This window comes from Coturnix japonica, chromosome 2 (assembly GCF_001577835.2).
Source record: "Coturnix japonica isolate 7356 chromosome 2, Coturnix japonica 2.1, whole genome shotgun sequence".
NCBI classification, from domain to species: Eukaryota; Metazoa; Chordata; class Aves; order Galliformes; family Phasianidae; genus Coturnix; species Coturnix japonica.
Window position 1 is genome coordinate 93,079,789 of NC_029517.1, and position 26,176 is coordinate 93,105,964.

The 26,176-nt window shown below is 37.6% G+C and overlaps 1 protein-coding gene across 1 annotated transcript in view; it reads left to right on the forward strand.

The window, feature by feature from the left end:
* LAMA3 (laminin subunit alpha 3) overlaps positions 1-26,176 on the forward strand; it is a 102,705-nt gene that overhangs the window by 52,252 nt on the left and 24,277 nt on the right. Inside the window, 18 exon segments of the mRNA XM_015855427.2 lie at positions 698-806; positions 1,670-1,767; positions 4,035-4,200; positions 4,599-4,725; positions 4,810-4,949; positions 5,369-5,484; positions 6,020-6,231; positions 7,061-7,265; positions 9,780-9,924; positions 10,676-10,816; positions 11,339-11,503; positions 13,679-13,780; positions 14,574-14,657; positions 15,879-16,109; positions 19,667-19,780; positions 21,939-22,048; positions 23,296-23,376; positions 24,177-24,283. Coding sequence (XP_015710913.2) covers positions 698-806; positions 1,670-1,767; positions 4,035-4,200; positions 4,599-4,725; positions 4,810-4,949; positions 5,369-5,484; positions 6,020-6,231; positions 7,061-7,265; positions 9,780-9,924; positions 10,676-10,816; positions 11,339-11,503; positions 13,679-13,780; positions 14,574-14,657; positions 15,879-16,109; positions 19,667-19,780; positions 21,939-22,048; positions 23,296-23,376; positions 24,177-24,283 — 2,453 coding nt within the window.

A 26,176-nucleotide genomic window follows, 5' to 3' on the forward strand; every position in this document is an offset into this window, starting at 1 on the left:
AGTGTGTCAAGTCTTTCTCAGAGGGAACTGTTTCCACTTCTGGAAGGTTGTAGGAGTCATGCTCTCTGAGCAAGGCAGGGTTCCAAGCCTTCAGCAACACTTAGAATATGTCTGTCTTTACCAAAGATGTAGAGCTAAATGGAGGTAGTCAGTAAGAGAAACAGACCAGCAATTTTTCACTTGTATTGAGGAGTATTTCAGTGGACAGATAGTTTCCTAAATAATGAATTGCGCAGGTGCTATTGAGTGGATGATAGCTGCTGATCCACACCATCAGCAATGTGTAGTGATAGGAAAGCAGCAGCTGGCACATTCTGGCACCTCAAGGAGTACTTAGTAGGTACTGGACATTAATTACATGCCATGTAACGCAGCTTGGAGAACATCTGCAGACAGCATGTATGTATATTCACATGCTCTTTAAAGTAGTATCTCAGCATCTGAGCTGAGGTGTGGAGGCTTGAACTCTGCGTAGATCAACATAAAAAGGGCAAGGAATGTTCTATAGTTGGTGCTTCCTTTGTCTCACCAGTGAGGATGCTGCATGTTTACCAGTGGCCAAACATAGTTGTTGTTTACAGTCCAGCAGAATGACTGGGCACCAGTGGTGAGGCTAGCTAGGCAGCTGAGTTAGGCAATAGAATAAACAGCACAGCCTTACCAAGAGACTCATTTTTAATCCTACTCTGTGTCTCAGTTTCCTTTGTCGTAGTGTTGTTGTCGATGACAGGAACCGCATCGCAGCTTATGACCTTTTAGTAGATACAAAGATACATCTTAAGGCATCATCAATTAATTTTCTTTTGGTGAGTTTCTATTTACATTTCCCTTTTGTAATCCTTATCTCCCAAGCAGATATGCATATGATTCTTATGTTCATGTGTTCTGTGAAAGCATGTAATTTAGATGCTTGAAGATGTTGCTTCATACATACTCAGAAAATACCGAGTCAGACAAGAAAGACAAATTCCTGTTATCTTCTGCATCACCAAGAGTATTTCCCCATCTCTTATTTCAGACAGGCTTTATTTCAGTACCTATCTGTTTTCTATATGCAAAGTTTAAATTAAAAACTTCTGGTGGTTATTCTTTCTTTTTTCCTTCCTCTAATCTTCAAAACCTATGTGAGAGTATCCTGAGTCTCTTAGAAGTTTCAGATAGTAAATGAATTCATTTTAGAGATGACAGAACATTGAAATGCTTTGAATAAGAAGCCTTCAGTGCCATCTTTTGGCCCACACCAGTAATACATATTTCTGGACACTGATTTTGTTGGTTGTTTTTTTTGTTTCTGTGTTTACCATTTCAGAAACACAAAGACAGCTGGTTGTCTAGAGTTAGGATTAAATTATAAACACATAAGTAGTTTCGTAGAAATGTTATGAAGAATGCACTATATCAGTTATTAATCCTCTCTGGAGGCACCATTTAAACTGTATGCTAACTCCCAGTAGCAACTGCTGTGCTAACATGATCCATATCCAGAAGCTGTTGATACTACCAGGCTATATATCTAGGTGTGGAGGTTTTATACTAAGAATATCCTTATTTTTATTTCTAAAATATAGTGTTATTTTTCTGAATAATTTACTTCAAGATTGGTTTGAATATTCTCCCGATATATAGGAAATACTTGTTATTTACAGTGCTAATTGCGCTTATTTTTCAGCACAAGGTTTGTATTATATCAGCTGAAGAATTTTCGTTAGAATACGTGAATCCTAAAGTGCACTGCTTAGCTGGTTATAGGAGCAGCCATGACAGAAGGTAACGTAATTGGTTTTGCTTATCCTTTTGTTTCTCTGAAAGATATCATGAAAGAGACACCAAATGGAATTTAATGCTTTTTAATGAACCTTTGCTCAGTGACTAAAAGATAGTTCGTAAGCCACTTTTACAAGGTAGAATTAATAAATAATAAATTAATGAAAAGTTAAATGTTGTTAATTCTGTCCTTTTCCTTGACTATCTGAACTACTGAGTGCTAATGCACTAGAAAGCAAAAGTGTTTCACATGCTGTCCAATGTAGTAGGTGTGCAAGAAGCAAAACATTGCTGCTTTTTTGGCAAGTCTTGAATTATCAAGCCTGAAATACTGGCTGTACTTTCTGGAGTTTCATTTTGCATGTCATTGTTTCACTTGTTTCAAAATGGCTTTAATTGCTACTTGGTTGAGGATATGACTGCCTTTCCAGGCACCCTGAATTCACAAATACACCACCAAAACTTGGCAGTCCCAAAATGTTCAACAGGTAGACCTCTGCTTCACAAACAATCCATTCCCTTCTCCACCTGACTGTAGTCCTGTATGACAAGTGTGCCCTCAGCACTCATCAAGCAAAACAGCATAAGGAGGTGATCCTTCTGCTCTACGTTTGTGTAGGATCAGCAATTAGAGCACTCATACACAGTTGGGTTGACTCAGGCTGATTACCCTTTGTTACTGAAAATAATTTTCACTTCCCAAGCAGTTTGTTTCAGATTTTGCCGAGCACTTGCTCCATCCTGTTGAAGGTCTTCCCCTTCCTGTCTGTTTTGTTCTTTGTGCCAGAGAGGAACTATCATTGCATTTTTCTGAATCAGGAAGCCCCACATTTCAGCTTCTGTTAGTCTTGCCTGGATGTCCTTTATGATTTGAGTCTTTAGGCTTTTTTTCTGACTGATCTGACAATGGGGAGTAAAGTACTCAAAGTAAATGGGGAATACTCAAAGTAAAAGTGAAAATCATTTGCAAGACTTCAGAGGCAGTAGGTGGCTGGCTAGGTCTGCTAGTTTTCCAGATGGCAGCTTCTAATGTAATGGCTGAATTGAAATAGAAGACAGAAAAATATGGATGGAAATTGAATAAAAGAATGTGACTGTACTTGGCTTGCCAGCCTGCATAGCTTTGAATTTCAGCTTTAATGATTTCATTCAGTCTTACAGTTGAGAGTAGTAGCTTTCTAATATGGAAGGTACTTGTCCTTGCATGATAGGAATTTTGCATTCCTAGGTGTATATACTCCAAGTAAAATGGGGGGGAAAAAAAAACAAACCAAAAACGGAAGTAAAACATGATTTAAAATAAAGCTAATCTAGATATATGTAACTTTTACTTGGTTTTTTCTTTCTATATTTGCATATCTTGCTGTATGTTTCAGTTCTGTTTTTAAGACCAATACCTGGCATAACTTTTGCTTTCCTCAAAGTACTTAGTGTTCATCAAGTTGAAAGATTCAGAATCCTGGCTCAGTTTAATAGTATTATAAGCAGTTGTTGGACATGGTTTCCCACACAAGCCTGGAAAATAGATTTCAATCTTGGTCCTGGAACACAAGTGCCATTCCAGTTCCTCACCTGTCCTAAACAAAGAGTAATCATTGTCTTCTGAGTACCTACAACAAGTGAACAAACACCAGCATGAAACCCTCAAATAACATTTTCTCCTGAAGTCTTGGAAAACATTTATCTAACCAAATTCTTTAGAATGAAATAGACCAAGTAAAAATCGGTTAAACATAAAAGTGGATAAATTGGGATGCTTTCAAGGAGCACTGTTATTTATTTTGGCATCAGTTCTATAGATATTTTGAGTACATACTTAACTTTTAAGTACATAAGTAGTCCCACTGGCTTTGGTGGGAAAACTTAGATTTTTAAAGGTTATATTTACATAAATATTATTAGTACTGAGAACTCAGCACAGGCTCTGCTGAAGGCAACTAACAGCATCGTAGAATGTTTTTTAATTGCATTTCTAACACTCGTTTCCTTAGCAGACTCTTCATTGATAACTATTTAGTTTATGGAAGTTCTGACTGAATAAAATCAGTCTGCATGCATTTCCCCCTTTGTAAGTTAGGAATGTACCTATTGTTTTTGTTTACTTTTTGACCATCTCCATAAAATTCCAAAGAGTAACAGTTGTTACTATTGCACTGTTAATTGTATTACATCCTACCACGTTAACTTCTGGGATTTGACTGTGTTTTTTTATCATGGCGCTTAGGGAGTGTTCCCAACCCCATGAGTAATTAATATTATTCTGCTTTTAGTGTAACATGCATTCGCTCAGTGTATGAAACTCCACCAGCAACGTTGGTTTTGAATGCATTCGGGGATGGGAAAATCTCTGAAGTGCGAAGAAATACACTTCATCGTCCACTTAGTGCCCCTTTGTCTTCTGACTCAGTTGATGGAGTCACCTTGACATCATTACAGGTAGCTCATATTTTGAAACTACCATTTCTGAAGTCACAAATGATGTTCTCAGAAAATTTCTATAGATGAAGCATTATAAGAAGATAAAAACAAAGTGATCAAAATAATATTGCAGACTGACTAAGCCATGAGGATAATATACTGAGAGAAAAACAAATGTGCCAGTTTCTTTCTAAAACTATATCAGTCTTGGAGACTACAGAAGTACATTACATGTGCTTGACATGTTAACAAGTAGGAGCATGCAGATGTAATGCTGCAGCCTTTGAAGTTATTGTTAACTTCCTGAGAAATACCAAGTCCCTTCTCTACTGTTGCAGCTAGGAGACATGTAGTTCATAAAAACAAGAATATTTCACAAAAGAAGTGTACTACTAGAGCTGTTCTTGTTTCTGCAGAACCAGGTAACCATGACTGGCAGAGTGCCCCGCTTGGGCAAATATGTGTTTGTGGTACATTTTTACCAGCCAACACATCCAACATTCCCTGTGCACGTGCATGTGAATGCAGGACATGTGTGGTCAGGTAGGCATCCAAATTTAATCTAACTCCTTTCTGTTCTCAGTGTTTTGGCACACTGGTCATTGTTTGGCATTACACTTCCTCTAGGATTCTTCAATGCTTCATTCTGCCCTCATTCTTCTGGCTGTCGGGATCAGGTGATTGCAGAAAACCAAATTGAGCTTGACATTTCTGAACCTGAAGTTTCTGTTACAGTAATGATACCTGACAGAAGAATGCTGGTTTTGGTGAGTTTGTTACGTAAGTGTACTTGAAAATACTCTTCCAACTTCACCAGCTGTTTAAAGATAGGTACAAAGATGAAAGCTAAGAAGAAAGAATTTGATCTTTAATGTAGTGTTTCAAATTGATAGGATCTTGTACACTGCTTTTGTTTTTAAGATATCACACACTGCTTTCATTGTATGCTAAAATACAATAATTTAGAAAAAAACCACATACTCTAATGCTTTTAGAATAAATTTGAGGAGGAGGGAGGGGATATTTCTTCCAAGTATGTTTTCCTACCTTTTTGTTAAAATGTTATATTTTTAGGGATAATCCATTGCTCATAAAGAAGTAACACCGAAAGATACAAATGCCTCAGCTTGTTTGTTTTGTTTTGTTTTTCTTGAAATGTACAATTTAGTTTTTTTTCTATTTTAAGGAAAGCATCTTAGTTGTTCCAGCAGACAACTACAGTTACAAAATTCTTGACAAAAAGACTGTGGACAAGTCATTTGATTTTGTCACCCAGTGTGGAGGAAACGGCTTTCACATTGAGTAAGCATCACTTCCTAAAAATTGGGCATTTGACAGCAAGCTGGTATTTAATATTATTTTCACTTCATATTAAAGAAAAATGTATGAAAACTTAATCCCTCTGCTATGTTAAAATGCTTCTCATGGCTTATGCTTGCCCATTAATATTGCATGAGTAATTTTTCCCTGACTTACTATTGTAAATGGAATGAAAAGGTAGATTTATTGCTCACAGGATGGAAGAGGAAAATCTATGTCATCTTTCTGTCTTTGATATTTCCATATTCGGTATTTTGCTTGGCCTGCTAAACTAATATGACTAATATGCATACTTTCTTTGAAAAAAATCTCTTACCTACTCTTACTTACCTATCTACCTAACGATCAAAACCATTTACCGCTAATGTGATTAATGTAAGTTTGTCCTTGCATGCCATCCTTGTTTCCAAGAATTGTTTGAGAGATAGAACCGTGATTTACAGAACCACTGCAAAGTATTCTCAGAGCAATTTCCAAATGGCTGTACTGACAAAAAATTATGTTTCAATTTAAACAGCCCAGATAGATCATCAGCCTTTTGTAAGGATTCTGCAAGATCACTCGTGGCTTTCTACAACAATGGAGCAGTGCCATGTAATTGCCATAGTGAAGGTTCCACGAGCCCCACTTGTAGCCCTCTGGGAGGACAGTGTATTTGCAGACCTAATGTCATCGGGCGTCAGTGCAGTAGATGCCGAACTGGCTACTATGGATTCCCATTCTGCAAGCGTAAGTACATGATCTGGCTTATTCAGTACCTGGAAGACTTTAGTTATTTAATTTCCTCATTTCATTGCATAGGCACTACAGCTTCACTCTTTTTTACAGGGCTTGATCCTATGGCAGGCTGGTTGAGCCATCTTAGATTTAGCATAGCTTTCAGTCTAATGTAGAAGTAAACTCATTCCCTTTAAGTGCACCTGGTTCACAATGAGATGTGTCCTCGTGAATTATCTGATCAGGGCTTACAGTTTTACCGGTTAAAATCCATATTGCTCCTCAGTTAAGTGGATTTTTCTGCACTGATTGCTTAGTAGATGCTGTGTTAACACTACTGTATCTCAGCTTACACCTTCAAGGTTTTCCGTAGATAATCAAGGACACATCGCATTCTTAATTCCTCTCGTTGTGATATTGTTCTTAATAACATCAGCAGATATGTAGATCATGCCACTAGTCCTCATATGCCTTCCATATGTTATTCTCTGTTTGTTAATGTTGCTTTTTAAAAGTGATCATCTTGGAATCAAAACTATTAATTGTTTAATACTTGACAGTTCGGGGAAGTTTGAATTCAAGCAACATGGAATGAGTCAGAGTCTCAAGCTACTCTTTGGAACTACAGTTACAGTCACATAATCATGTCCCATGGCCTTGGCTGATCTCACTCTCACATCATCATGATAGCTGGAGTTAAACAAGCCACCTGAAGTTTCAAAACTGTGAAGGAGAGAAAAGAAAAAGTGTAGTGTTTGTTTGTTTTGTATTAAGATTGTATAAGAACTGATCATTTTAAATTGAGATGTGATTGATTTGTAAAATATTTTCTTTGACATAGCATGCAACTGTGGGCAGCGTCTTTGTGATGACTTAACTGGCAAATGCATTTGCCCTCCTCGAACTTTGAAACCAAAATGTGAAGTGTGCGAGAAACATTACTTCAGCTATCACCCTCTTGTTGGCTGTGAGAGCTGCAATTGTTCAGAAAAAGGAGTTATTAGTGCGGCAAGACCAGAATGTGAAAAAACCAACGGGCAATGCAAGTAAGTTTGGATTATGTGCATTATATGTGATGTGCGAGTAGTTTGCGTCACTCTTTTTTTTACAATGATAAGCAGAGATATAAGAGATGTTTGACAGTAGGTAGAAGTCGGCTGTTGCAGGAATACGTGCATTGCTTTCTGGAGATCTGGTCTGTGTAAGTAACTAATGGTGGCATTTGAGATACCCAGGCATGCATTTTGTTTGCTGGGGATGTATCATGTAAGCTTATTCAATGCCTGGATGGCAGTTCACCACAGACTGGAACTCTGACGTATTCATCATTTGTAATGGTGTCTGCTGTGTCCAGATTCTTAAAAACTTTCCATCTGATGCTCCACAGTCAAAAGTGTGGGCTTTAATCCAAGTAATGTTTTTAAGGGCTATAAAACTTAAGTGTTTGCAATGAATTTTTAAGAACTTAAAATAGATGCTGTGTGTATAGAAAATATCATACATTTGGAGTTGCTCCATTATGCCCTCTATCTGATATGATTATTTTTATGTATCTTGGTATGATGAGGTAAAAAATATCTTCCTCTGTATATTCTGTTGTTTATGTTGTCTGAAATGGGTAGAGCATACAGCCATAGTTGTAGGGAAGCATGTTGAATTTAGACACCATCAGTATTAGTGTAGTTGAACATTTCTGTTTATTTCCTTGCGGAGATAAACAGCAAATATATGTATGTGAGAGCCAATAGGTTGCATAAGGCCAAGTTTGAGTCAGTTTGATTGTTTGGATATACTTTTGCAGAGTCCTAATGAAGAAATACAGTCTTTCCTATTCTGCCACTAGTCCCACGTATATGACAGAGAACACTCATTTTCAGAGTTCATATTAGAAATTTATATTATTTCCTGAACTTTAATTGTTTTCTCACATCTGCTGCTTATGCATGAACTGAATAATTGTTTTATCCCAGTGATGAAACAGGAAACTTTTTGCATAGATAGAAATCAAGATTCAGGATTAAAGTGAAACATATCTGGAACAGGCTGCCCAGGGAGGTGGTGGAGTCTCTGTCCCTGGAGGTGTTTATGGAATATGTAGTACTTAGGGACGGGTCACTAGGGGGCAATATTGGTGGTAAGTGGACAGTTGAACTAGATGATCTTAGAGGCCTTTTCCAACATTTATTATTCTTTTACATTCTGCACCTACTGATATACATTAATCTGACAGGTCTCTACTTTCACTTCCCTACATACCTTATTGTTACACAGGCAACCAAAGCTGTACAAAAATAGATTGAATAGTTTAGTCAAATAAAATCTAATACTTTAAAGATAGAGCTTAGCACATTTCTCCTTGAGTAAAATTGAGGATAATTTCTGCAGAAATAGATTTTCTGTCTCAGTGAAAAGCTGTATTGCCTGATGGTAATTGTGATATATCTAACACACAGCCTAACTAGTGACATAAATGAGATGACAACTTACTGGTTAAAAAATATATATAAAGCAAAATCTGTCATTTGGCAAATATTTTGTTAGCTAATTTGAAAGTATAAAGCCAGCTACTGCATTTTGATAAATACTTTTCCTTCTGTGGATTATATGAAGTTCAAAGTCCCCATCTAACTCCAGTTACTTGTGTGTAGGGTGTAATGCATTCAGAGAGAAACCTCACCCATTCTTTGGTGAAATGAGTAACTGTTTTTGTATTTTATGTGAAGTGCAGTCTACCTTGTCCACACACTTAACTGTTTATTTCCATATGTTTGTAGCGTTAGTGCATGTATAAATTTGGTGCTGAGAGGGCTATGAAGGTGATCAGAGAACTGGAGCACCTCTCCCATGATGAAAGGTTGAGGGAGTTGGTATTGTTTAGCTTGGAGAAGTGAAGGCTCTGAGGGGACCACATTACAATCTTCCAATGCTTGAAAGAAGCTTACAAGCTGCCCATGGCGGGGGGGGTGGGAATTAGATGATGTTTGAAGTCCCTTCCAATTCAAGCTATTCTATGATTCTATGAAATCCAAGAGATTCAGCTGTCACTGTATCCCTTGTGAACAGTTGTGTACTAACGCAAGACTTGTGTTAAGTTGAAGTCTCCGTAATTATTCATAAGCCTGGGATTCTCCACATTTTTGCTAGCAGGTGAGCGCCTTGGGAAATGCCCAATCCCATCCTCCAGCTATAAATCTCCCAAGTGCTCTTACCTGTATGCGATATTCATGTTTCATTCTTTGGCGTATAGAGTAGTTCTGCACCGCAAGCACTGATTTGCTGCAGAATTCTAATTCTATTGTGAGCTTTTATATCTTTCAAAATCAAATCCCTTCATAATTTCCATGACCACTGTAAAATGTTGCAGTTCTTCTCACTGTTCAATTCAGAGAGCAGAACTAATCTGCTGCTCTTTCTTCATTAAACTCATGAAGTTTTTTCATAGCCACGCAATTTCCTCAAAAAGCCACCAGCCTTTTGTTTTAATCTTCCCTTCCTCCCTCCCACTCTCTCTTCTGCCTTTCTTATTGATTCCCTTCTGCATGTTTCTCTGTTCAATAAAGATGCAAACCAGGAATAAGAGGACGGCAGTGTGATCGGTGTGCTCCAGGTACTTATGATTTCCCGAACTGCATACCATGTAATTGTAACAGAGATGGCACGGAACCAGATGTTTGTGATCCTCAGACAGGGATTTGTCTCTGCAAGGTCAGATAAATGAAATTATTTCTGCATTCATAAGCATTGTTTGCACGTCAGTAGTTAATTCAAATTTAATGGATATGAGTTTATCATTAAGAATTAAGTGCGGCTGTAGAAAAGCACACCTTGCAATATGTGTACACATTATCGCGATAGCAGGTAAACTGCATTTATTTAAATGAGTTCAGCATCTGCCAGTTTTATTTCAGTTTTTACATGATGTTACAGCAATACAACAAAGATGTTCATGGATTTATTGAAGCAGTCTGAATCCTGCACAGCTCTGCTCTGTGTATCTGTATCTCAGCTTTTGGACATTAACCAGACCTCAGGCTTTTTTTAGTTATGTCAGATGACATTTCACCACAACGTTGTATCCAGGAAATCTTCTTTTGTTCTGATTTGCATAATTAGATATGATAAATGTGAACTTTCACAAGTGACCTTTTATATTGTAGGTTTCAAAAAGCCGGCAGGAGGGTTTTGGCAGGAAAGTTACCAGCTGTCTCTGACTAATAGGTATTATTCAGCAGTTAACTTTATAGCCTGGAAAGACAACTCATAACTAAGATAGTCTCAAATAAGTAACTTCTATTTGTATTTGGAATATGGTATATGGACAGCCACATGTTTTCATTTATGTTTCCATGCACTTAAGTATTTTATCAGAAGATTTGTTTTATGTGCAGGAGATTTTGGGGGCCTTACCAAAATCAAAAGGAAAACTCTGAGAATTCTTTCAACCATGCCTTAACAGGAGAATGTTGAAGGTGCAGAATGTGATATTTGCCGACCCGGATCATTTTATCTGGACCCTTCTAATCCCAAGGGATGCACCACTTGTTTCTGTTTTGGGGTAACAAGAAGCTGTCGCAGCACAAATCGTCGTCGAACCAAGGTGTATTTAATAGTTGTTTTTTTTTTTTTTCCTCTGCTGTCACAAACCTACATTTATTCCATTATGGAAACACCAGATTTCTTCTAAAATTGCAAATATTTTTTGTTAGTTGTGAAGGATGAGAAGATAATCTGTAAACAACCGTGCAGATTTGGTGCAGCATTATTAAATCTTAGGTATAGTCTGAATGCGCCTTTTAGTTAAAATAGCCCTTTTCCCTTTATTTTATTTATTTATTTGGTAGCAAATTTGCATTGACATTTAGAAGATTTCATCTAATGTTTACCAAAGACTGTTCTTGAAAACCTATCTATCTGTTCATCTTACTGCTTTGAGATGTTTTGGTAGATAGGCATTATGCTTTTTTTTCCCTCAGAATAATAATAAATAAGAGATTGTATAGTGAATGAAACAAGAGCCAAAGTCTAAACATTTCCCTTCTCCCCCACGCCCCCATGATATAGTGTTAGTTAAGCTTAGTAGAAGATGAAACAAACTTTCATTTCCTTTATGTATTTTCAGTTTGTGGACATGAGAAACTGGCGCTTGGAGGCAGTGGATGAAAATATTGACATTCCTGTCACTTTCAATCCAGTCAGTAATAGTGTGGTGGCTGATGTTCAAGAATTGCCTGCTTCAGTGCATAGTTTGTACTGGAAAGCACCACCATCTTACCTGGGAGAGAAGGTAAATTACACATGACTCCACTGTTTTATTAAACTGTTCTTTGGATTAGTTTTGTGTGTGTATGTGCGCCAGCACTGTTGATATAGAGTCCCTCTATATTCCTTAGATACGTTTATTTCTCTTCCCTTACTAGACTCTTTTCTGCTCACTAGATTCTTTCTGCCTTTCCTGAAATGCCTAGAATCATAACATGTGACTTCTGAGTAGAAGGTTGTGAAAAGCACAATCAGGAACTATGGTTTATAGACCTGGTACCTTAAGGTACTTCCCTGAAACTCAGAACACAGGTTGTTCGGCAATGTGCCATAGTATACTTTTAGATTTTCTAGAGCATCCTTGTCCAACCCACTAATTTTATGCTTTTGTCGCTATATTTTGTTTAGTTTTAACAATAATAATAATAATAATAATAATAATAATAATAATAATAATAATAATAATAAATAATTGTTACTTATTTACATTAACTATATTACATTTTGTGCATGGCTCAAGACAGTTCCTCTTTACTCAGTGCAGCCTAGGCAAGCCAGAATGTTGGACACCCATACCCCAGAGTAATCCCCTCCTGGGCAGACTTCCAAAAGAATAAAAGCTCAGCAAAGAGCAAAATACTCAGCAGCCAACAAGGGGAAAAAAAAAGAAAGGAAGGGAGGGAGGAAGGAAGGTGCGCTTTCTGTTTACATGATAAGGCTTCTTGCTGCAATGTCTAAAAACAATTTTTTGAAGTAATTTCATGATAAAGCATACTTTATTAACTATAATACTAATCCAAACAAACTTCTTCTTGTTCCAATTAAATTGATCTATTATTGCTTTTAAAAACAGCTACTAAGAACAGAACTATGACTTTTATGTTCTATGGTACAGTATCAATCCAGGCACGCCCACGTCTGATTTGTAATTCATCAAGATATATAGAAACAAATAGAACAAATGCTTCTTTTATGAAGAGCGCACTTCCAAAGAAAAGTTAGTAAATTGGATGTATACACTTCAGGCATAACATTCTTTCATATTAATGTAGTAGATTTGATGACATCATCTTTTCCCATAATCGTAAGGGAGAAAGGGATATTTAAAATGTTAGCAATTACTGCATGAGGAGATGTTGGTAATGGAAACAGAAGATTCTTTAATGCAATATTCTCCATCACAAAGACTGCAAAGGCTCCTACATGAGCACTGAAGAGATCAAGGCATGAGAAGCCCTTACTAACTCCTCCAAGATTTATGTTTCACCTAGCACCCATAAAACTTTTAGCAAGCTCTTGGAACAAGAAGTATTTAGGCTCTGCCTAGAGCATCTTTTTGTCTCTATATAGTATGTTCGAAACAGAATTTCTCATACAACCCAGAGGAGCTGTTTGACAGATGATTCAAATATGCTTGCCTCATTCTTTGTTTAATGCAGTGGAATGTTAATCTGGTTTGGTTTGAGGCCTTTTGAGGTAATCTGTAGCTGAGCCAAAAGGCAGGTGGCTCTAGCTCAGCCTCCAACAATGGCCTGTTATCATCGTCTTACAATAGAGCTGATTCCAGTAGAAATTATATCATCTACAAAGTGGGACAAAGATTTCCTGATTAGATTCATGTCTGTAGCAAGTTAGGAAAATGAGTTAGCCAATGAGACTCACATTCAAACATGGTTAGTTTTCCTTATCCATGGCTGTTCACAGGGCATAAATGACCAATTTAATTATCTGATGTCTGCTCTTGATGAGCCAAATTTGTTCTATAGTCTGGGGAAGAACAGCACTTATGTATTGATGTGATATTTTTTTTTTTCACAACGCAAAAGGCATGAATCAAGGTGTAGAAATAAAATGGCACTGATAACTATCCAAAGAACACTATCATATCATATCATATCATATCATATCATATCATATCATATCATATCATATCAACATATCAATTTGTGGTTGGGCTTGATGATCTTAAGGTCTTTTCCAACCTGAGTTATTCAGTGATTCTATTCTATGATCAGATACTACTCAAAGTAAACAAATCAAATATTTTCATCCAAACAAAATGCTTTTTCACATGTGGCTTAAAGAACAAAAGATATATATTATTTACAATTCTTGAGGTGCAGTAAATTTGAATACAAATCATATTATTAACAAGCAACAGCACAGTAGAGTATTTCTGATTATGTGCATTTTGTTCCAGCTTTCTTCATATGGTGGCTTCCTAAGCTACCAGGTGAAATCTTTTGGCTTACCTAGTGAAGGAATGGTTCTTCTGGATAAGAGACCTGAAATAATACTAACAGTAAGTTTTGAAACAGGTGGGTTTTTTTGTCTTTCAAGCAATAACCATACCATGATTATTATTATTTTTTTCTTTTACTTGACAGCTATGGCAAATTTTGTTCCTATATTGTGCTTAACTTTTTATTGCAACTTGCTCCATTTCTATGAAAGTGATTTTATTGCATTTTGCTCAGAGCTATCAATATGTCTCTCTCTGATACCAAGGTAGTGTATTATTAACTGCAAATACCTTCAGAGCAAATAAAAATTTAGATAAACTATTGGTATTTCAAAATTCCCAAGGCGGTGTTTTTGTTTTTGACCATGAGAAAATTTAATTCAGTGTACTAGGATTCTTATTAGGAAATATGCCTCATGAGGTACCCAAAGTCATTTGGGTAGCAGGATGTAAGGTCAAAGAGTGTTTGTCAGTCCAATGTTTTTTTATTCCTTTCCACATGCCAACCTTTTCTTGCACAGGAGACTATGAAAATGCAAAAAAAAAAAAAAAAGAAGAAGAAGAAGAAGAAAAGAAAGTTTTGACTTGGAACTAATAACTAATTTCTAACGGCAAGCATTAATTTTAATTTAATTAATGTCAGTGGGTCAAAGCAGGGAAATCACTTCTGACAGTAAAACACGGTACTCATTTCTTTGCTCATTCTGCTTTGCTTACAGAATGATGTATCGTTACTATTAGTTTTTATTCTCCAAATAACAAGAATAACACACTTAATCAAATTATATTACATGTGAACACTTTGCTATTTTGCTGCTTTTTGTGGCAATGTTATATCCTTATTCTCATGCAGGGCCAGCAAATGAAGATTGTTTATGTGGATCCTAACAACCCTCTGCCTGACCGTCAATATTATGGGCGTGTGCAGTTAGTTGAGGTAAGAAATGGAAATGGAATGGCCTTCCCTTTTCTTTCTTGCGGTACATGACAATTTACAGGTAATATATAAATAAATATACTTAGTAATGTTAATATCAATTTCAATATTGCAGATCATAAATATAGACTTTTTTTCTCTCTTTTCTCCCACATTGAACATAGGCTCTGTTTCATGCCACCTATTTCTAGCACTTCTGAGTTAGGCATTTTGTCCAACTTTAATCCTTAGCACTCCCTCCAGAGCCAGTGGTATAATACTGAATCAGTCACCACCAGAAGATGACTCAGTGCAGCCCCGGATATGTACTTAGTAGGGATCATAGAATCATAGAATGGCTTAGTTTGTAAGAGACTTTGAAAGATCATCTAGTTCCAACCCCTACCATGGGTAGGAATGCCAGCCACTAAATCAAGCAGCAGATCAGGGCCTCCCTCATCCAACCTGGCCTTGAACATCTTCCAGGATGTGGCACCTACAACATCTCTGTGCAACCTTTTCCAGCACCTCAATACCCTCTAAGTGTAAGATCTCCTCCAACATCTAACCTAAATCTACTCTCTTTTAGTTAAAAACCGGTGGAATGAATCATTACCCGCTTTTCTCCTATGAATCTCAAAGGAGTTGAGGTGCTTAGTATAGATTGGGCCTCCAATGTTTGGGGAGGTGAAGCTGGAAGGGATTATTCATTTCTTAAATCTGTGCACAGAAAATCAATTTGAGTTATTTCTGTCTCATATATGTAAAAGGATAATGTTTCTTCAAGCTAAATTCCATTTTCAGGTATGCTCTATTAGCAGCATATAAGCATGTGAAATACAGATCTCATGACTGGGTTTCTAGTACTTCAGTTACTCATAAAAATAAAAGCATTTTCTTCCACTTTTTTTTGTTTGTTTTAATTGTTCATCTATCCATTTGGATGACTGAAGAAGAACCTGTATGCTGCTTCACTTTTTGATACCTCAAAGCCATACGTACCTCACAAAGCACATCTCTTTATACTCATTACTCCTTTCCCTGCCTATCCTGTATTTACATTCATGGTTCTTGTTTCCTGATGTTTGCTTCCCCCTCACCACTAGGACTGCAGGACTTTGTTTGCTTTTTTTCCTCTTTTTTTTTTTTCTTTTCTTTTTTTTCTGTCCATTCCGTCTTCTTTTCATGTTCCCTTTTTAAGAAGCTGTAGGGCTGTACTCATGTTGTATCCTTCATGCGCAGGGAAACTTCAGACATGCCAGCAGCAATAACCTTGTATCCAGAGAAGAACTGATGATAATCCTGTCTAGACTGGATGCTTTACACATCAGAGGCCTTTACTTCACTGAAACTCAGCGATTAACCCTTGGTGAGGTTGGGCTGGAAGAAACGACCAGCACAGGAAGTGGCAGCATTGCATACAGTGTAGAAACATGCTCCTGCCCTCCAGAGTATGCCGGTGACTCATGTCAGGTAGGAAATGTTTGCCTCCATACCACACAATTGCCTGCTGTCTTGCCTACAGCTATACATACTGGTTTAGTTTGAGGAACAGACTAGTTATTAAAGTACTTAAACATACTTCTTTTAAGCATGTGCACTTTTGATGGCTTAAATACTTTCACTGTTTAAGAAGCCCTGTAAGGTTATTCAACTCTTAACCACCTTTTATGGATTTGCCAATGTCATTCTGTGTGTGTGAGGCACTATAACGTTGTCCAAGGGAAACAACCTGGCTGCTGTCCTGTTCTGTTAATGAATGACACTTTTCCTGTTTTTATAGGAAAGCATTTGAAAGTTGACATTAACATATTTGTGAAACTATTTGGAGATATTTTTCTGAACGCTAATGTGAACAATGCAAAATAATACAGCCATCTGAAGAATGGTGGAATCGTGGCCTCAGTTGTGTATTCCATCCCTGATACAGTTCTTGTCAATGTAATTGTTTTAGCTATCGCTTCAAAGCAGAATAAAGTACTGGAGAGATAAGCAGTGTACAAAGTGCACAAATCTGAGGAGTTATTCTCTCAGAAAAGTGGTTGCAATAAAGCAGCAATTGCTGCGCTAACCTTGCAAACATTTTTGAAATGGCAGTGAAAAAGTAATAGCTACATCGGTGTAGCTGCAGAGAGACTGAACAAAGCATTTGCTGTTGGCATATGTCTCCTATGTGCATCCACTGCTCAGGGTAACTATTCGTCATCTGTCAGATGTCATTTTGGAAATACTGCTAGAAACTTATTTTTCATACATCTGGTGTTCTCTGCCATGTGCAAAATGAAAACTGATTGAAGTCCCTACTGCCATCCCATTGCTTTCAACATATTACCTGCATTAAGCTAAGAAGGATATTTTTTTACACATACTGATGAAAATACATAGCCAAAGGAAGTGATCAAGACGCTCACCTGGGTAATTCGTAAGCGCTGTATGTTTGTGCAGCGTTACTCAGGCAGTGATTTACTGTGCTAATCATCTAGCTCTGTCTGACTGCATTAGGTGGAGAGAAGGTGATGCCTGCCACACCCTGAGTTAGGTATATATTGAGCTGCAGGAACTGCGGAGTTATTTGTTAACTTCAGGAACTGCAATGTGTGCCGTACTGCTTGACTCACGTATAAAGTTTAAAGGTGGGGCCCATCTCAGCATATAGCCTCATTAATCTGAGTCAGAAGCTGGGGAATAAGGGAGACTATAAGGGAACGTGTGAATACTGAAAGAATACTGCATGTTAACAGCCAAGCTGAAGTAAAATGATGGCCCAAGCAGAGGGGCTGAAGAGCATAGGATGGCAAGTTGTTGCTTTAGTATACATGGGATGTTGTTTAACACAAGCTATGCAGCAGAGGTTATTGTTTCCTCATCTTCAGGATAGGAGTCAACAGCAACAGCAACAAGTTCAAACGGATTATTTTTATCCGAGACAGGTAATTTATTCATTTTTTTCCCCCTTGCTTTCTTCATTCTTTCTCTCTGATTTCTAAACAGGCAAAAGTAATATGGCAAATCTTCTTACATCTCATAGTACTTTGCTAACAAACGTATGTGCATATAGTTCCTTTTAAATTGTTGTTTACTAGAAAAAGATCAGCCTGAACTGTCTGAAAGTGCTTAGAGCTTTCCCTTCACGTGGAATACATTTTTCACTATGAAGAACATTGCTTCTCAAACAACTTGCCCACGCACTCCAAGTGTGTTGGTTTAAAGTTTACAGAGAATGTAAATAGAGGGGGAAAAAAAGAAAAAGAAAAGCTGTGTAAATCTTTATTTTTTTTTTTATTTCCAAATGCATTTTTATACATTTCTGGAACAAGTGATTCATCTTGCTTTCTGAAGTAAGACTCCCAGTAAAGAGAACTTACTTGCATTAGGACCTATATTTTACTTAGTCATGCTGTTGTAATGTTTTTCAGCCCCTGGTTTCTGCAGAGCTGTGTGCACTGACTCCCTGTTTTTTCAAAAATATATCTGAAAAATTCCAAGTGAGGATGCTCATTCTAAATAAAGCCCTCGCCAATATAAAAAGAGCTGTTGATGTTGTTAGTATTATGCACACATTCTCTTCCTCGTTTATCCCATATGTGAGGAAAGCAAAGATGCCACTAGCAACTGTTGTTTAAACAATGATAACTCAGTATTCCTTTTGGGGTCTGCTTTAGGAGAGGTGATTTTTTTTTGCTTTCTCCTCTCTAGTTATGTGCTGAATAAGTTCACTGGTTATTTCTGCCCCTGCTTGAACACGTTTGTCTCCGCCAACTGTGGCACGTGATTTGAGGCGCTGTCCCCAAACTCTTTGCTCTTCAGATCATTCCCATCAGTCTTGGTGGTACAACTGCATGACAAAAGATTTATGGCTTTGGAGTTTCATGGTGACTTGTTTTCAGAATGTTATTCTGTGAGTTACAAGTGAAATGTAAGTACAGTGCAGAACTGCATCACCTGAGGCAAGAATCTGGGAGGTGCTTTCTTTATGGGGAGTGCAGCTTTCTGCTCGCTTCCAGACTTCATTTCACCTTCCTTGCACCATGCCCAGCTTACTTACTAGTGAGAAAGTTTAGGAAATAAAAATGCATTTCAGTGTTGTGGGTGCGCCAGGAGGATATTTAGTGGAGGATATGGACATGAGGTTTTGGATAGGTCTGTGTAAGGAAAGGTTCTATGCCCAGGAAGAATTCCTTCTACTTGCCCTGCCCTTGTACTTTTCTACCCACGCCAAACAAGAATCTGATTTTTTAAATGCTAGTTAATACCTATCCGGTGCAGGTTAGCAAACTGAGTGTCTCTTGATTCATTCATAATGTTCATTCCTTTGGTTCTACCCCCTGTTTAAACACAACTTTGATCTGACATGCTGTGTTTCTGCTCATGTGCTTTCAATAGCTGAACATTCTTTTCATGCTTCCCGCGGCTGTGGGACAAGCCTGTACTTAAAAATTAGACCGGTGTATGTTTTTTAAAATCACCAAGCTCTTTGTCTAAGCATGGCTTTGTTTAGCTCCAGGTGGACTTATTTTGGAAGTTATGATGAATTAATGTAAAAGATATATCATAGAAGTATTTCCAAGGAATACATAGCAGTTACATGAATATCAAGATTTCACGGAACCACTGGCTAATATGTGAGGCTTCCATATGTTCATCTTTGAGAACATTGTGGTAGGAAACAATATTCAATTGTTTTTCTGTGGTTTAAAAGTCATGTTCTTTACCTTTGTACATAGCCACAGGAAACGTGTTCTGCTCGGAGGTAAGAGTCAAAATTAAATCGCTGCTGCCACAAACTGTGGAGCACAAGGTACAGATATTTAGGCTGAAACCTCATTACCTCCATTCTTTATTGTTATTTGTTGAGTTAAAAAAACTATTTAAGCAATAACATAGACTTAGAAAAATTTGTCAAGAAAGATACATCTCTGCTCCTCCTTGGAAATGGCAATTTCAGCATACCCATCTCATAGCCTGTAGAAGTTTCTTTCCACCAATCCTCACTGTTGTTTTTTTCTTCTTTCTCTCTGCTTACTGTCTAGGAATGTGGCCTTGGATTTTATCGTGAGAATAAAGGTATATTTACTGGACGCTGTGTCCCCTGCAACTGCAATGGAAATTCAAATAGGTGCCACGATGGTACTGGGAAATGTATAGTAAGTAAATATTAGCATTCAAAAAGTGAATTTGAAAAAAGTCAGGACAAAAAAAAAACACACGTGCTTTACTGCAGTACAGAATGTGCAGCATTGCTAAATTCCTAGCAACTAAAAATAATCCTTCCTGTGCCTCATTCTTTGAATCTTATACTGCTAGGAGCCTAAATTGTATAAACATTTATCTTATGCATGTTTAACATAACTGTGGGTGGTTAGAACCGTTTGTACCCTTGCTTTTGTTTTTTTCTTTCCCTTTCAAAATGTCACCAAATTTGCACATATGTAAGTGTTTTCAGTTACTTACAGTAATTTTGGAATCTTATCCTTGCATATGCAATCTTTAGCTTTATAAATATATACTAGAGTTTTCTGGTGATGACAAATAGTGCATTCATGCACTATTCTTTGCAGAATCTCCTGTTTAATTAGCATCATTAAAGCTCTGCTAGTATAAATGTACAGCTTAAAACAATAGCAAATGATAAAGGAGATAAAGGAGTAATTAGAATATGCCAACTTTTAACGAAAGATACACTGGGGCAGAGTCTGCTCCCTAGCATACCATGTTAAAGGTAAAGCAAACTTAAAGGAGCTGATCAGCCTTAGTGCCCTGGGGAATGTGATATTTGGCTGACTGTGCTTCTCTAGCTTGTATCTATGACAGTCCTGTAAACGGTTTGTTCTGAATAAATTCCTACTTGAACTTTTCTCACTAATTTTTCACGTACTAAGTGAAAACAAGAACCTTGCCAAAATCTTTCGTGGTTTGTTTTCTCTGTTATTTCTTCCTTGTTCATTTTGAATCCATTCTGCCTGCGGTGCATTCCTATGCATTATGTAATTCCCCTCGACTTTGTCTCAACCAACCCTGGTGCTTCAATGGAAGCTATAAACCAATTCAGCACATTCTGGCAAATGACTTACAGTCTGCTGCTGTGGTGAGGCTGGGCAGGCCATGACAGGAAAGTGCTGCAGCAGAACTATAGAGATGAGGAAGTTTTAGTTCTAAAGAAAATTACGAATCCAGAAAAATACAAATTTCACATTTGCCTCCTGAAATACATGATTTAGGTTTCTCTTTATCCCTTCCTCCTTCCTGATGGATCAGCTTTCAGGTAGATAGAACTAAATCGACGCTTTCGCCCTATGAAACTTGAAGGAAGACCCATGTGGGAGTTGCTGCTCTGTCTTCATTCCACTGTGCCTTGGGAGCACTGGGTTATCTTCTTCACTCCGTATATGCCATGTAGCCAGAGGAACACCATGATACATTCAGAGTGGCTTATATCTGAATAAAAGTTTTATATATTTCACATATATGTACGGAATGGTTTCAGTTTCTGTAAACATTTTAAAGTGGTAGTATCTTAGTATTTCTTCAACATCTCCTAGTTAAATGCCCCATATATGAACTGGAGCTTTTCCTGTTCTTTTCCAGAACCTTTCACAAGTGAGCCACATAATCAGTCATTGAACCAAACCAATTTGGACAACACAAGGAATAAGAATGTTCTTAAAATAAATTACAAATTCATGCAGTTTTGTCATGGAAAAATATTTTGATTGTATCCATTTAAATTCATCTTACAGGCTTTTCATTACTTGTTGCAGTTATTCCAGGTTACACATTGTGTGTACATTGGCAAAAGTGCATGAAATTCGAATCTGATCTTAATCTGAGAAGGTGTTTAGTTTAGATAGTAATTTCATGGGATTTTTAAGAACATTCTTAAGCTCCAGTCATTGCCTGTATTGGAACTATGTCTGTCTTCTAATTAGTGTTAAGAAGCAGAATTTGAAGTTGTGATTAAACTCTGAATTTTTCATAGATACCATTGAAATATGAAGGGAGTGCATCAGGGGAATGATCACTAACAAACTATGCGCCTCATTAAATTTGTTTTAAAATATATATTGTACTGCTTGCTTGTCTGTTGCTTTCTCATAATAGTGAGTAAAATGTGCTTGCTACAATTAGAGAATGATTAAGATCAGTCTATCCTGGCAGTGAAAGTGGTTTACTGAAAAATGCTTAGTTATGTGGAAGGGAAAGAATGTATCCTCTGAGTAAATTTGCTATAATTGTTTAAAATAATTAGAAAGCCATACTGAGTAGGAAAGTGCTGTTAACCATCTTGTTTGTTTCCTTTTCAAGAACTGCCAGTATAATACCGCTGGGGAAAAATGTGAGCTCTGTAAAGATGGTTATTTTGGAGATGCCACTCAAGGTTCCTGTCGGATGTGTCCTTGCCCGTTTACAAACAGGTGCTGTAAAATATTGTGAGAAGCCAAACAGAAGGTGAAGGGAGGAAAGAAGGGAAGAACAAAATCCTGCTGATATGAGAAGATAATAATATTTCCTTATATTCACGTATCACCCAACATAGTGGGGTATATATATATATACCAGGTAGCCATAAGTAACAGATTTATATTAGCAGACAATAGTCAGCTTTTTCATTGATCAGAGAACTCTTCAGTACATCTGTTTTTGACTGCATTGGCCTCTTCTGCAGGTGCTTGCCTGAGGCTGAAAGAACATATTTTTACTCATATTTTGTCTTAGGAGTGCTGAAATATCTAAGGAGGCAATGAAACCTGCAGTATCTTTATAGATGCACATTAAAGTGATAAAGAACATTTATTACATTAAAAAATGCACTCCACCTGGCATTACTTGAGTTGCTTTATGCAACTGTTAGTAAGTTGAAAAATGAAAGTAGCAAACGTGGCCCATCCCCTCTTTACCTTTTGCCTTCTCCTTACCAAACACTGGCCAAGTGGCTATTTTCCTCCCTAGAAAAATTTGAATCTAATCAGGTCTTCCAGAAAGCCATTAGATCCATAAAAGTAACTTCTAATGTTCCAATCCATTAATAAAAGAAAAGCTATCTGAACAGGAAGAAACTTTGTTCAGCGCAGGGTATTGATTCTTGCCTGGTAAGATAAAATAGTTGTGTGGAGTTGCTTTATTTACAACATCATTATTAATGTCTACTCTAGGCATTTCTTTGCGTTGTGAGCTATAATACCCAGCCTAGAGGGCCAGGAAATCATTGTTTTTTGGTCCAAGGTTAGAATTTCAAGGAAACATAGGAAAGAATCCAAAGAAATAGTCAATTCAGTTTATTTGAAGAAACGTCTTCAAACCTGAAGAGGAGTCATTTGGATTGGATATAATGAAAAAGGTTTCTTTATGGTAAGGGTAGTGAAGTACTGGAATTGGTTGCCCCTTGACTTGGTGGGTGCCCCATCCCTGAAGAAATTAAAGGTCAGGCTGGACAAGGCTCCGTTCTAGCAGTAGGTGTCCCCATTAGTTGCAGGGCAGTTGGAGTGGATGACCGTTCAAGTCCTTACCAACACAAGTGATTCTATGATTCTGTGATGTATTGATGATTAAATTAGCTGATGGAATGAAGAACATTCAATCACAAAATATTTATTTTTAGACACTAGAGTGTAAAATCTGCTTGATTATGTTTTCACAAAAATATTTTGGTTTCTTCCCAAAGGTTTGCAACTGGCTGTGTGGCAAATGGTGAGGAAATTCAGTGTCTCTGCAAAGAAGGCTATACTGGAGTTCGTTGTGAACGGTAAGTGACTTGATTCTCCAGACCAGGGTCTTTGAGAAGTGAGGACAATGAGTCCTGATGTCTCTCGTGAAGACAATACCACAAATAGCACATTATCTTGTACTTTGAGACTATTACATTTGACATCTAAGCTGTAGGTTATAAACTTTCTCTTCCAGATCTAGCCATACCTCAGCTCCTTATCATGGTCTCTTGATTTACACATTACTACTCCTATAGATCTTACAGCAGAGTTACGTTGAGGAATACTAGCTTGCAAGACCAGACAATATATTTAACCTATAATATATTCAGGGAGTGCTCACACAGACTGCTTTGCTGACAGATGGCAAAAGGAGGTATCATGTAGGAGATGGGCGGTAAGGTTCAGTGCCACTGCTGTTTGAAAACTCAGTGCCTGTTTGCAGTATGACCCTTGTTAATATGTGAGCTGTGGTGGGATCACAGATCAAAATGATGTTGCTGGCCCAGATAGATCTTGTAAGATTCTCTCATTATGTCTGTATCTGTGCGCATTGTGTTTTTACACATGAGGTGAATTATTCTTATATGAGTATTGTGGGAGTTTTTATTTTTAGAAGAATTTCTGCAGTACTGGAAAAGATATTTTTAACACAGTGCAGTGGATGCTGCAAAGCAAAAATCCCTTCGTTTTGTCTGAGTCAAGGCGTGAAATCAAAGTTCCCGACAGTTTCTTCAAGGGGAAGACTTGTTTATTTTTGTTGAGTCAAAGTATGTTTGACAAGAGTGGGTTCAAATACTTCATGGGGAGAAAAAAAACCATGTCCCTCTTTATCCAGCTGTGCTCCAGGATATTTTGGAAATCCACAGAAATACGGAGGCTACTGTCAGAAATGTAATTGTAACAATAACGGACAGCTGGCTAACTGCGACCGCCTGACTGGAGGTATGTGAGGGTCTGCGGATGTGGAAGGTACTGTTGTTTTCTCTCAGGGAAGCAAAGAGGGAAGGTACTGAAGTTGAGCAGAAGAGATCTTAACTTAGAATAAATGTAAATCATTTTTAAGAAAATGGAAGGTTTCCTAAGACATAAAAGTGGACCAACAGAAAGATTGTTCTGAGTCAGAGTTCACCCCTGTACACCATTTTATCATATATTTCCCTTCATAAGTAATACTGATTGAATATTGCTTTTTAGCTTCACAGCCACATATTTGGATTCATTAGGATTCCTCTTTTGACATGCTCAAGTCATATCTTGCCACTCTGTGTTACGAGCTTATGAACGGATCTTACAGACATTCAGTATGTCTTTTTTAAATGTATCTGGGACAGATTAGTGCTGTCTTCAGAGTCTGCATCAGACACTGCTGTCTTAGGTATCCAAGCTGGCTGTGTTAACAGTGAAAGTCAAATGTCTTATTCTCAAGGGCTGTTCTATAAATCCTTCTATACACCTATATGCGATCTGAGACATCCTTGTCTTTTTCAGTATCAGTCATATCTACACTCCACTACTACTGAGCTCTTAAAAGAATATAATGCCAGAGGTATAATATTATACCTGCTTATTAGATTACAGTACTGATGTAAAGGGCTCTATCCTGCATTCCTCAGGCTGACTTTACCTCGATTCACCTCAGTCTCCTGAGATAAGATACTAGTTTATATTTAGAAACACACAAGCCGCTGCACTTGAAAAGAGCCTTGATTCTCCCAAGTTTTTTTTTCCCTGGTAAAGTTACACTTTTCTTTCCACTGATTCATCTTTTCTTTCTGATCTGTTTAGTGACGTGCCAGACTAATAACTCCTCATATGTGCATGTTATCCATTTCTCTGCACTACTGTTCATATTGCATTGCAGTGACTGCAAGGATCACCTTCATTTTCTCTGGTCACAGAAATTAGGAGAACAGTGATGTGAGCTGCTGTTGGCACCTGGTGCCGTTTTTTGAATAGGTAGTTCTCATTTGGTATTTCACTCAAGTGATAAATCTTCATTATTTTTATACTTCATGTGGAACAGATCCAAGCAGTGTGTGATGCTTTATCATTCCATTCTTCTTGAAGCAGGAGTTTGCAAGGACAAACCAATCCGTAGGGCAAAATGCAACAAGCAAGGTTCTTTTCGGTTTGATCAGGTGGAGACAGCCATCTCTTTCTCCACATTAGCAATAAAACCCTCTGTGATCATCAGCACAGCAAGTTCTAGCAGGCTTCTGTGTGCGTGATGTTCGGCACTTGGCCAGATCCATTTGATCATTTCTTGGCTGATGTTGTTTGTTCATGAGCTGTAGTAATAGTTTTATATAATTGGTACTTCATGGCGACAGCTGAAATGTATCTGGTGTAAGCCTGTATTATATAACAGCAGAACCACGTATGTATTTGCATATAGAATAATTTCCTTCCTTCTCTTAAAAACACTTGACTTGTCTTCTTCTGGCAGCAGCACTCACTACTGATGCTATTTAACTTTCTGATGACTTAATGTGAAAGTGCCAAAGGAAATGGCACAGCTAGGCATTTGGTTCCAGGCTGTTTCATGCTGCTGTTGAATTTCACATTCCATTTTATCACTGTATCCTCTCACAGTTACAAGCTGTTGTTGACTCTTGGCAGCAGCAGCCTATGCCAAGTGCATCCTTTTAATTCAAAGTAAAAGATGTGCACAGCCCTTCTCATTTTCAGTAGGAGTTGGCAGTACAGGGAGTTTTGCAGTAGCCAGTAGGACCAGGTCTGTAAAGGGAACTTGCACACCAAGACAGGGAGATTCCCATCCTATATAAAGGCCTTTTTAGGAGCCATTTCCAATCCTGCCACCTAGAAGTTAGCATC